The following is a 13,499-nucleotide window of genomic DNA, read 5'->3' as shown; positions in this document are numbered from 1 at the left end:
ATCAGAAAGCATTTTGTGTTTGAGTGTAGTCATGAAGCATACATTCATTAATTATAATTCACTATGAATGCCCTCATAATGCATTACAGACATGGTCTTCATAGAAAGAGTTAACAAATGACGTGATTTGTTTAAGCAAAGCGGTTTATTTAGTTGGTGAAAAAAGTCTCTCCACACTGTTTTTCTCTAAAGGAATTAATGCTGTTCATATAATGCTTGTGTTGTGCTTGAAGCAGGTTAGCTAAAATGCAATTGTTAGTCTTTAGTGCAAGCCAGAGAGCTTACGCTGTTACTGGATATTCAGAAAGCAGAAAAAGATCCATTATTTAGTGCGACACAGGCGCTTATTTTGATGCAGTACAAATCTAACTGCTGGCAGAGTTTGAACCATAATTAACTGCAAATTAGATGCACTGCTTGTTGTGTGCTAATTGCCGAGGATTTATTGAAGCGAGTGTGGGAGGGGAAGTGAAAAGGAGAGATTGAGAGAGAGAGGGAGAGAAAGAGAGAGAGAGAGAGAGAGAGGGGGGGGGGGTTTAGTTGCTTCTAGACTAATATAATGCGATTAACAGCCAGTTGCCATTGCAGGGAAGAGTTCTGGCGACGAGCAAGATTGGCTTCTTTCCAAGTGACGCTGTGAGGCCTTGCCCATGTGTAAGTGTGCATATTTTTTCATAATCTATAAGACTCATTTGGTGTGATTATGATGCATTCAGTGTGTAAAGGCTACTATTGATGTCTTGGCAAAGAAATGTTGTCCTTTTCAATTGCAGTTTTTTCGCCGTAGAAGAGTGATTTTAGCCATTAGGTGTGGCTTGAATATCACATTCTCACAAATGACCTCCACCCCTCTGTATTGACGCCACTAAAACACAGAATAACCACATTTCTTTTCTATGGCAGGTTCCGAAACCTGTCGATTACTCTGCCCAACTCTGGTAAGCGATGAAGACAAATGGCTGTAGATTGTTAACTATAACCACAAGTCATGCTTAATCTATTTTATTGATTGTATTGATTATTCTCATCCTCATGTTCAGAATGATCGATTGCAGTGTAAGTGCACTAGTTGTTCATGGGTGGTTCAGGTTTGCAGGGCCTATGGAGAGATACCAGGCTGAGGTGGAGCTTCTGGACCGAGGAAACAGCACCTATCTAGTTCGACACCGGAGTAAAGAGTGCACAGAATACGCCATAAGTATAAAGTAAGTGACATGATTTCCCATTTATTCTCATACTAAACTCAATTTTCACTCTCTGCAGAACACATGCAGTCAGCAGTAGTTTTGTGGACAAAAACACCTTGTTAATGGCGAGAGGCAAGTTACAAGAATCATTCAAGCAAATAAAATGCTCACATGCAAATAATAGCTCCCTATAACAACGGTGCAGTGTCTGACACCACGCAGCTCATCAAATGTTAAAAGTGGACGGGCTGCAGCAGAAGGAGGCCATGCTGTGAATGCCATGAAAAACAAGAAGTTTTCAGCGACTTCATAATGATGAAGAATGGAAAAAAAATCACAGTTGATGCTAAAATGAAAATGGTGGGGGGCAGAATTATGTTTCATGGGTTGTTTCCACCCAAATTGCAAAAAAACACATTTAGTCATTCGTCCTTTAGTCGCATCAAGCATTTTGAGATAAATATGTTAGAGCTGCATAAACAGAAAAAGTACCATGGAACTTGAGACTTTGCAGTTATAATTATAAAAGTTAAAAATAGACATTGGGAAAAATAGACGACTGGTTGATCTGTATCCTCAAAGGCAGAGAAAGAATTGTTTTCTTAGCTCTTTCAAAAAAAAATAAAAAATAAGAACAAACAACATGTTCGGACCACTGTAGGTCTCCTTCAAGGTTTTTGACTCTATTTGCATTTTCTTGGGTTATCCGTCCGTTTGCCAGTTTAATTCTTGTGAATATCACAGGAACCCCTAGTGGGCACAAATGTGGCACAAATGTCCACTTGGAATCAGAAGGGGTTGTTTATGGACATACATTACTTCCACACTTCAGGATGGATAGGCCCCAGACCTTGCTGTAAACAGTTTAAATTGTACTTAGTACAGAATAAATAGTCCTAAACTGTTAATAGAGAGGCCTGTTCCTGGAAAGAGATGTTGCTGTTGACTTTTTCAATGTTTTGAGCATCAAACATGAAATTCTGCTTTAATTATAGCAGTAGAGTAGCAGGTAGATGAATATCCCTTAAAGCTTGTTGTGGAAAGAGATTCTCCAATAAAGATCAACAAACAGGATCAGCTTTTTCTCCGTGGTTTATTTTGCCAAAGCATTTTCCTCTGCAGACAAAAATACGTTCATCCCTACATCCTCACAAAGCCTAGAGTCTAGCAGGGAATGACGATTTGCCAAATCTCGCACAGTCTTCTAGGGAGAGGGACAGGATGGGAATAGCCTTGGTTGGGTGACGTCTTTAGACCAAACAAAAACATGCCTCAGACATTACAATTCTGAACACTCTCTCATCACAAGGTCTCTAACTCAGGGTACAGATGCACAAATGTGCCAATATATCATCATGAGTTAGTTATTTGCATTATCCATTAAGAAGGTGAGACAGAGGAGACACTGAACTGTGTCTGACCTGACAAAACTATGATTATGAATTACAAATATCCCAAATTCCCACAACAAGCTATTCTTACCTTTCTTGCATGTTGCACAGCACAAATGTGAACATGAACAACTCCGCCTCTCTCGAAAATCCTACCCTCTTTCCCCTGCCTGACCTCTGACGATCCCTCCTCCCCCGATGCGTGCGGTGAGAAAGTGAGCAGCACAACTACAAACTGAAACGCCGCGACCATCTCATCTCTTTTTAGCTCCGGATGAAGCTGCATTAGCCTTGGACATTGCTGGAAAGCAGTACCGATGTTGACATGCGTCTTGCCTCAATGGTTTTTCGCAATTCCTTGCTACCACAAACCACTCACTCTGTAGAGAGGCCCGCGTCTTGCAAGCAGTGACAGCGATAGGCAACTGGAAGGGTCGCTGAGATGATGACGGGCGGGAAGCTCCATTAAAATGATTGGTCAGACTTTTATCAGAAATATATGAGAATTAACACCTGGTGGATTTCTTTTATAATCTAGTGTGTCATACGCTTATTAGGAGCGTTTTAAGATTACAAAAGAAAAGTGTAAAAATGGCAGAAAGGTAGAATTGCGTTAATTGTGACTAAGAAAAAAAAAACTTCCATCGCTAGATACTAGAGGTAACTGAAAAAATGTTTTTCTCATATGAGTATTCACCCTTCCTTCCTGTATCTGTGGCACAGGGTTCATTTGAACCTTGCATCATACCTAAACATTGTTGCAGCTCCTGTAACATCAGTTTATCCTGATGGTCGGCTCAGTCTTCAGCTCATCTTTACTGAATGCAGCATGGGAGAAGAGGTGGGATGGAATGATCTATTTGCAATACTATACATTGTCTGTCTCTTCTGCTAAGACATAGGTTCAAGGAGAGAATGATAGCTTTGCATCATCGTATTTGCGGGTCTTTGTCTATCAGTCTTAGAAATATATCTCAAAAGAAGGCCAGAAAAACACTTGAATTGTAGATAAAACATTCCACCCCCTAAGGCCTCGATATATAGCTGGTTTTGAAATACAACTCTGGCCATTTAACTAGCGAATATCTTAACATCAAAGCTTGTTCAGTCTTTTTAAAAAAAAGGACTATCGAGTCCTCCTGACCTGGCATAACCAAGAGATTATAAAGACTGAGCGTGTACGCTGAAATAATGTGTGGATGTTAAGACTATTTAGTCAGTGACACACCATTTCGGCCCATTTGGTTTGGTGGACTCCGTCCCTCATTCAAAGCTTTGATGTACAGGGCCAGTTTCTGAACACTCCAATCCTAATTGCCTGTCTCACTGCTTAAGATCATTATCAGGATGGCCGTCAGAGATAATGGAGCTTTATACAGAGAGCTGCTACTAATCAACTGGAACTGTCCAGTGTCAAACACTACCGTGTGTATGCGCGCAGCCTTGGGAGCCTATAGGAGGAAGGAAAAACAAACAGGACTCCATCTCCATGTGATATGCACCATATAACTCAACACATATCAATAATTTATTTCTCACATCATATTCAGAATGTATTCGTGAATTTGCACCATGATCATATTCGTATCCCTTATACACTGCATTGGGAGATTTACAATGTGGATCTATCTGCAGTGTAACTTCACCATGTGGGAGACATGCAATATAAGCACTGTGCTAGCAATTGTCTTGACAGCACACCCACTGGTGCCTATAGTATGTACAGTATGTACTGAACAGTGTGTATGTATTTTCAAGGTTGGACCGCATTATTGTTCAACAAAGTAATAAGTCTGACCTGTGAGTCTCACTCGAAATATGATCTTTATTTTTATGGCACTCTCTCAAGTACTGTACAGTATGCTTCACAGTTATTTCTGATACATTTTCTATCTTCCATTAACACTAAATAGCGTCTTTGTTTTTAGAGTGCTTGCTAAAAAATGGATATAAAAAATGAATACAGGTAAAGGTAAAGCATAATACAAAAAATTTGATATGTGATAGCAGGCTAAGGTAATAACTGTTTTGAATCTTCAAATGCATTGTTTTTTAAATTATACTGTGATCTGGATTTTTCAATGTCCTTTTTCAGTTTAGTTTTATTTATTTTTAATAGCATGTTTAATAGTTTTTTTTTTTTTATTCATATTGTGTAGCTTGGACTACAGGACCATAATCGTCGTATAATCAATGTTAATAATAATTACCAATATTCAAAATTGTAGACCATAGCTTTAACTTGACTTATAAATTAGGTTAGGTAATTCGACTGAATTGGTTGTCACCAAACAATAAATTATTCATGCAGAGTTTATAAAGATTTTATTTGGTTCAGACAGTATTAAAGGCAAAACAAAGAAAGAAACACATTTAATTTGATCTTTTTCTTGTAAATTCCTTTTTGCCTTTAATGCCTCTAAAAAATTCAAAAAAATCGATCGACAGAGGAAAATGGCTGTTTGTTATAACTGCTCACAACTCATGTCCGCTTTTAGGCATTACTGTACCAATGATGAAGGGTCACAAATAGATACTGGTATGTACAGTAAGAATTCATCTTACAGGGTAATTATATGATGCTTCTCTAATAATTGTATGTGAGTGAATTGGATCTGATTTCCACAGCAGGGAAAAAACAAGGTGTTCTCCTGAAAAAAACGGTTGCTCAGCTCCACTCAGAGCGGTAACTGACAGTCAGCTCAGACAGACCTTCGTGATGGTTTTTACCATAGAGACTGAATTGATGTAGAAGCATGTATAGTTGATTAGCAGCCCATGTCTTATTCATCCTCCACAGGTTCAACGATAAAGTCAAGCACATTAAGATTCTCACCAAGGATGGCTGCTTTTACATTGCTGAGAGCCGGCTGTTCAAGACTGTGCTGGTAAAGGTTTTAACTTTGTATGGATTTTTGTGCCCTAAAAACCGCTGTAGCATTAATGACTATAATCATTTTGACATTACATTGCTTTTGCAACACTCCCTTGAGATGAACCCCAGCAAGTGAAATGTTACTTTTGTTTTGTACAATTATAAAATATGTAGTTAATTTCTACCTTTATGTACACGCTCACAAAGCTATAAGGGCATGTTGTCAGCAACTGCCTGTGGTATTGTGTATCAGTAGCTATGGGTAATATTAGCTTGTTTTAAGTACATTTGAGTAGATAGAAAGATGTTTTGCAGTTAGTTGCCTTTCTCAGGAAAACTTCATCAGTACTGGCTGCTGCTGTAATATCAAACAAGCAGCTCCTCCATAACAAACCTATGTCATCACCTTTATTTCTATACATTTGTATACAATACAATACCATTTAGATTGCACTGGATGATCATTGTAAAGGGTTTTGTGTTTTATTTTGCTTGTTAACAGGACTTGGTGGAGTACTACAAGCAGAACTCTCTGAAAGAGGGTTTCAGCAGTCTTGACACCACCCTGCAGGTCCCCTATAGGGAACTGTGCAATGGAAACATACCCAAGGCCATTAACAAGGCTGGCAGTGGTGAGTCTGCATCACAAACATCTAGGTTCCCTCTCTGAGAATGTCTGACTCTCAGATCTCAGAATATTTTTTAAAAAGTACCGGAGTACCAGAGTTTTGGATTTTGCTAAATCAGTCCAGTCCTGATGAGGTAAAGTGAGTTGATTTTTCGGCTTGGTAGACCTGCTTGTGAAGCCTCTCTGTAAGACCAACACAGTCAATGAAAACTAATATTTCCCAGGTCATCAGTAGAAAGAACAGAACAAGCTGAGGCAGAAACAGTTTGCTGATATTGGGTTCTCACTTGCAAATTCCGATACAGTCCAGCTAATGTACAAATGTACAAAAATTAGGAAAAAAGAGACTCAAGTAAAAACTGTTAACACTGAGGCAGTCTTATCTTTGACATATTATTTAGCATATTTTAGCAAAGCATAATGATGGGCTAACAAGATTCCCTGCGGAACAGAGCTAGGCTAAAGACAGCAGCAGTTTTCCTTTGGGACATGTGCCTCTTCAGTTTTGCTTGGTTGATCAATCACATTGACTATCACATTGAAGTCAAATGCAATATTTGAGCACATGTATAATGTAATTTAGATGTGACTACAAGACCTTATCTCATGGGATCTAGATCTTGATCGGACTGAGCTTGGATATGAAATGTTTCCTGTTGTTTTCACAAACTAGCTAAAAGTGCTTGCTGTAGTTTACCAAAAATGTACCAATAGTTCAATAATGTAGCCATGTCTGTCTGTCTATTGTCTTCTTCTTTTTCTCTGTATATTTTTTCAAGTATTTCTTTGTTTTGGTTGGATTGAATTGGTTAGCCTTTCTGATAATTATGTAGGCTACTCCTTGTTGTTGTCTCCTTAAATTTAGCGGAGAAAGGGCATTTCCAGACTTTTTGTCATTGTGTGGCCCAAGTGGGGCACTGACTTATGCAGGCATTAAGTATGTAGAAAAACATTAATTTCCCATTTCTGTCTCCACTATGTAATCTCCTCTTTAATCCTTAGAGACCCCCCATAGACCCATTTTTGTCTTTTTAGGTGATGCAATGTTTAACCTTGCCATTGATTGTAATGGTCAAAACTCCCTCCAAATACCAGATCTTGAGGAACTTCAGAAAATAATTATTGTTGTGATTTGGTATTGAAGACGTTTGACATTTGGATATTTCTGAAATAATTGCCTTTTCGGGGATTGGATGACAAGAACTTATTGTCAACATACCTAGGAGAGCCATACATCCTCTGAATTCCCAAGGTCTGTGGCTGTATGAGGCTATGATTATTCTATAGGTCACAACAAGTCATTTTATACAATGAGGTCAAGTTGAGACATAACCTTGCCCCAAACTGCCTGAGATTAGCAAAAAGTGGGCATCTCTGTAAAGGGGTGACTCGTAGGTACCCATATAGCCCATTTTCATTCAGAAATCTCAAGGTCAGAGGTCAAGGGACTCCTTCGTAAATGGCTATGCCAGTTTTTCCCTTGTCAAAGTTTTGCCTAACTTTGGAGCGGTATTTATCCCACTTCCCAAGAAGTTAGCATGGACTAATGGATTAGGTTGCCCAGTTTCAATGTGACAGCATAAAAGTTGACCCGCAAATCTCTTACTAGGGTGGCACCTGGGGTGACTAATCACATTTCTGGGGATGTCTGTGCCAGAAATGCCACTGGAGAGGAGGTCTGTGTGACTGACTTATCCTTTCACATTTCTTATTTTTTTATCATCTGGATTTTAAGCAGTCTTATGTGGTTGCAAAAAAACCCAGACCATCTCCAGATAAGATCTAGCTGGTCCAATTTCAATGTATTCCATTGAGCTGCAGAGAGAGGAAGAGCAAATGACAAAGGAGGGAGTGAGAGCAACAGTGAGTGAAAGAAACAGAAAGGAGCTTCGGCAGCTCACCAGGCTTGGCAGAGGAGTCCCAGTTAGGGCCCAATGCCCCAGGCAAGCACCAGGAGCCTGCTACTCTAAACGTCACACTCCTCACACTGCTCAGCTCCGAGATGGCTTCACAATTTTCCTGACAGAACATGACATTTCACTTGGGCTGGCAGCAGAGAAAACTGTGTGACAGCCGCCTGCTGACACATACCTGGGGGATACTCCAGGTCCAACTGAGGGACTGCGCCTGTTTCCATGAAACTGGGAAAAAGTTTGCAAATATGATCTGATGTAAAAGAGCAGAAAGCGGCTGGAGGTAAACTGTCTTAACTTAAAGAGAGGAGTACTTGTAAACAACCACAGTCGCTGCAGCAGAAGCAAGCAGACGAACGCTGGAACAAAGTCAAAGTTAGCCCTTTGTGTCTGTTCGGATGTAAAATTCTGCTACATCCTTGTCCCTCTGCCTCCTTCGGCGGCATCGGTCTCCCATCGCATCAGGCTTCAAAGCAGCTCTGCAAGAGGTGTGTTTGCGCATCGCTGCCATTCACCATGCTTCCTTCTGTGAGAATGTCTTGACACAACCGCCGTTGCCTAAGTGCATTCTGGGATGGATTATTATTGCCTTAAGTCTTCTCTGTCTGGTAAACATTCTCCGTGGAAAGACAGATGTCATGCCAAAACAGAAAACCCACATACACACACACACACAAAATGGTTTGAATCTCAAAAGAGAAGCCCCATAGCAAAGAAAACAGAATGCAAGGCTGAGCAAACAATCACAAGATGCAGAACTATTGAAAAACCATCAAAAATCTGGAGTAATTTGTGCGGAGAAGCACCAGCCAGCATCTTTAATTAAGTCGGCCGAGTGCTTTTCGTCTGCATATGTGTGTGGATGTTAGGGATGGGAAATCATTCAAAATCATTGTGTAGTTAACTATCACTGTTATTAGGATATGCAATTCTCCTCAAAAAGTAGGGATAAGGATTACAGGATATGAGATCATAATAAACTGTAGCAGCACCTAGCATCAATTCCTAGCGCAAGTTGAAGATTGTATCAGAGGATTTGAGCGGAGGTAGAGCAATTGGGACATGTGAGTGGGAGGATTTAGGACATAACGCAGAGAACCATTTTTAAAAAGTTGGTGCATCACCTTATCTCTTGCTCAATCCCGCTTCAGCACCGCTCACACCATGAGTTCAAAGCATGTCCGACCCAGTCTCAGAATGCATCCGTGTATTGCACACCCACGCTATTTTCTGTCAAAGATCTGCCGTTGCGTGCAAGCTCAACAACGGAGTTCACCAAGACTTTGAAAAGTTTGCTTTTTCAGGAGCGAGTAGTGCGGTGCAGGCTGAAATCTGAGTTGAGCATGGGGTGATGTTTAGGCGGCTGGAGCTGCTTTGTCCCGGGGAGTGGAGTGGAAGAACAGTTCCGCTGTGAGAAGCATAAATTCTCACAATTCTCTGCTTGCATGCTCTTGGTTTTATGTACAGAATATGTGTATGTATATATGTATACATACAGTATGTTTGTCTATACTGCATATACTATGTGTATAGTTGTTGGTGTATGCTCTGGTCAGACAAACAGTTGACACGTATTGGCCTGCATTTACTTATCCCTGTGGGGGGGGGGAGGCATGGAGGCATATTGCTGTGATGACAGCAGGTGGTTTTCTCAGTGTGAGGAGTCTGGTGGCTCAGATGTGATTTCATATGGGAGAAGAAGTCCTTGGCTCTGCAGTGTTGCCTTGTCAGGGTGCTGTGCTGTGCCCACATGTACACTAACCACCAACTGCTTCTCTGGCTTGCCTGGTCTGCAGCTCAAAAGGTGTGACCTTGGCAAGATCACAGACTGTTTCACTGGAATTGCATCGCTAGCTTCTTTCTGCAACAGAATGAGTCCACTTGTTCACTTCATGTCAATGTCATTCACATACACTGCAACCAAGTATTAACTGCTCAAAACCCACCTTGTTTTGGTCAGTATAACACAAATATCATGTGCCAGGTGAAATGACAAACTGTCTGATGCTTTCACTGTTTTTCCCTTCTCTCTCACTCTTCTCTCCCACCAGGCCTTGCTTTTTGCTTGTTCTTTGACTTTGCCAACTTTTACTCTTTCTCTCTCTCCTGAGCAGTCTCTCATACTCTCTTTCCGTCAAAGTTGTGTTTACTTTGCTTATGTTCTCTCTTTGCTCCCACCACGGCCTGAACCCCCCATCACTTGCTCTGTAGTTCCTCTTGGCGGCTGCAGCTTTGTTCCTCCCTCCTCCTCGCCTTTCTGGTCAGGTACAGGTACATCTTTTCTACTCTCTTTATCTTTCCCTTGCTGTATACCCACATTTCCAAGTTACCATAGGCGAATTGTATTTTCCCCCGTCTTTGTTAAATAATGTAGTCTGATGATGCCGCTTTTGCATCATATTGCTCAGACCGTACGAGTTGCCATGTGGGGAAAAACATTAGCGTCAATCTCCTGTGATTTCAAATAAATAAATAATACATTTCGAGTAAATACTGAGAATTTTTGACAGCTCTGATATCTACTACTAGGTGAAAATAAATGCATAATTGTCAGCAAACCAGTTCCAAAGAGCTGCAAAGCCACCATTGCTGGCATTTACAATTTTACTCAAACCACATTGTTAATTCTGTCAATTAAAAGGTGACATACAGTCTTGTTTGTATGGTTTCATTTTGTTAATGACAAATTACAAGACTTGCAATGGAAGTAACCATCTTGGAATAATGAGTAAAGTTGGGATAGCAGGAGGTCTTCCTAATTTTCTCATTATGCCGACGTGCCATGAATGCAGCACCATAGTCCATTATGAAGACCATGTTTGTGTCTGCCTTTGTGTACATGAACATTTACTGCATGTGTGTGGGCTTGAGCTCCATTTTGGCCTGATGTGCATGTGTGTGCATGATGGATGATGATGCTCATAGGTGATCTTAGCCCTGACCTGCATACCAAGGAAAAACCATGTATAATCTGATAAGTGCTTTGTTGAACATTAACCTTTGCTGCGATCAACACATAACCATGATAACCTGCGTCATCTTTACTGTGTGTTTGGTACCGCCAAGCTGGGCAGCTCTATATATTTCTTCTTCATTTGTGATTCTGTGGTTTTGTTTTTAAACTTAGTTTTTTGCTGTAGTTTGCTGCCTTATCATCCTCCCAAGATAGTCATAGTCATTTTACTGTGAAAAAATTATGATTAAATACCACTGTATACTAAAGGTAGAAAGAGTTTTGTTATGCTGATTGTGGCCTGTGTTCGTCCTTGGAGTCTTAAAAGGCTTGTTAGTACTTGGTTGGAGGTTTGGAGTGGACCTTAAGTTAACACTTGTCTTGTCAAAGTTTTATTAGTAATTAAAAATCACATCAGTTTGGGATAAAACTTAAAAAGCATCCTTGCACTTTCTTACAAGGTAACCTAAGAGCAATTATAAATCCTACTTGTAGATTATATCCGGATTAAATTGTTTTGTGGAGTATGACTATGTGAATTAGATCGTTTTTGGTAGAGATAATGAAGTTCTTGCTCATTTGTAGTCTAAAAGTTGCTCTAAGAACTTTGATAAATCAATCTGAATCTCTTCTCCGAATATTTGTGAAATCAAGTAGCGATGGCTCTCAATAATAAAACAAGATCTCTCTGCCTCAGTGTTTTCTCCCAGGGTGGTGGGTTTTGCAGTGGCACGCTATGACTTCTGCTCCAGAGACACACGGGAGCTGTCCCTGCTGCAGGGAGACATGATCAAGATCCATACCAAGATGTCCAATGGGTGGTGGAAGGGAGAAGTTAACGGCAGGGTAGGTCTGCTGTAGGATTCTGTCATGGCAAAATTGTTGTACACATTTGATTTGTACACATCATCTTTACCTTGGTGTTTTTGTGCCATCTGTGCTCAATTATATGTAGTGGTAACTATTGTTAGAGGCATAGCGTTCTGCTGTCAGTTAATTTCTATACATGTTATTAATTTATTGCCTCTTAGAGCTTAAAAGGAGTAAAACTTAAAGAGTTTTAGTGTATAATATAATATGTGTATAATAATTATTGTATGCTTCAAACTAATTAAAGCTAAATAATTTTTCCTTGACTTTACAAATGCTTGATATTTCAGTGGTTCACTGATGGTTTCAGTGGTTCAATAATTAAAGCATAATGGAAGAGTGTGTGTGTGTGTGTGTGTGTGTGTGTGTGTGTGTGTGTGTGTGTGTGTGTGTGTGTGTGTGTGTGTGTGTGTGTGTGTGTGCCATGCAACCTCGGTGAAGCTCCTATCTGTTAGTGGCATGTGTAGGCTGGGCCAAGAGTAAAAATAAGAGTCAAGTCACCATTCAAAATCAGAAGAAAGAGGGTGGAAATACAAAATACACATGAGAAAAATATATATTCTGTGTATGTGTTGCTGCCTAAGTTGTATCCTGATCTTTCAATCCTGATCTGTTACTCATCAGATAGGCTGGTTTCCCTCTACCTATGTGGAAGAAGAGGACTGACTTTGCTGGATGAATGATGTTTGTTCAGCATCTATTCAAAGCCGACCACCTCCAGCAAGTGCCAGGCTGCCCCGCCACTCTCTGTGCCCTGCAAGTCAGGTCTCTTTGATAAAACCCAGAGACTCAGACTAAAGAGGAAGTAGCATTGCCCTCAAAAACCTTCTCCTGCCCTCTGACTCTCACACAGTGCAAATGTCAAATCACAGATTCCAGGAGCGCCATGTCTCCGTCCTGTGGCCCTGTCTGACCCCACTGCCCAATGGGAAGTGCATGTGCTGCACCCAAATAACCCTCCCTCCACCGTTCCCGCTCACCTTGTCTTATTGATGATTCCATTGGCTGGTGTGAGAATTGCCTTCACTGTCATCATGTTTCAATACCAGGAAGGCTCAGTCACCCAACTGGAACACAGATCCTGCTGACAGTGCACCACCCAGGTACTGCACCAAATTGAAATGCAGAAGCTGAGGAGCTTTGACTGTCATTGGAATACTTTTGTGTCCAACTTTCTGTCAAAGATTTGTGTTTTTAAAAGTTCAAATCACTGGATGATATAAACTATGTGATATTTAAATGCCATAGCTGACTTGTGATTGGACGCTGTTTGAAAAAGGATGGAAAGATTTCAGTGGCACAGTGTGAAGAATTGATCTGTTATGCACATGGGGTGTGTTTGTGATCTTAATGACTATAAATCTTGTGGAGCCAGAAGGGATTTGGACATACAGGACAACACGTCTGGAGACAAAGTAGTTGTTGTGGAAAAGTGTTCAAATGCACCACTGATACAGCTATATTAAGCTTTGATTTCATATTTCCAAATCATTGTTTAGCTGAACCGCTACCTCAACTTTTAGAAGCATCTTCATGAGACTATGGATTGGTGTCAAAGTGTAGAATTTCACCCTTTTGTTGTTCCCACCCAAATTTAAAGCAATAGTTTGGTACTTTGAAGAAACACTTGTTTGCTCTTGAAAAAATTGAAAGAAGATTGATACTCCCATATCTTTCTGATT

The 13,499-nt window shown here is 40.4% G+C and overlaps 1 protein-coding gene across 1 annotated transcript in view; it reads left to right on the top strand.

Annotated features, from left to right (window-relative positions):
- LOC310958174 (guanine nucleotide exchange factor VAV3-like) overlaps positions 1–12,974 on the top strand; it is a gene marked incomplete at its 5' end in the record, with an annotated part of 48,451 nt that extends 35,477 nt beyond the window's left edge. Inside the window, 8 exons of the mRNA XM_083929011.1 lie at positions 589–654; positions 904–938; positions 1,089–1,205; positions 5,379–5,466; positions 5,956–6,085; positions 10,206–10,259; positions 11,645–11,793; positions 12,442–12,974. Coding sequence (XP_083785137.1) covers positions 589–654; positions 904–938; positions 1,089–1,205; positions 5,379–5,466; positions 5,956–6,085; positions 10,206–10,259; positions 11,645–11,793; positions 12,442–12,483 — 681 coding nt within the window. The 3' untranslated portion in view covers positions 12,484–12,974. The remainder of the gene's footprint in view (positions 1–588; positions 655–903; positions 939–1,088; positions 1,206–5,378; positions 5,467–5,955; positions 6,086–10,205; positions 10,260–11,644; positions 11,794–12,441) is intronic.
- Positions 12,975–13,499: the final 525 nt, after the last annotated feature.

Source organism: Echiichthys vipera, assembly GCF_963691815.1.
Source record: "Echiichthys vipera genome assembly, chromosome: 15".
In the NCBI taxonomy this organism is placed as follows: Eukaryota; Metazoa; Chordata; class Actinopteri; order Perciformes; family Trachinidae; genus Echiichthys; species Echiichthys vipera.
The sequence above is the reverse complement of the archived record's forward strand: the minus strand, read 5'-3'. Positions and strand labels throughout refer to the sequence as shown.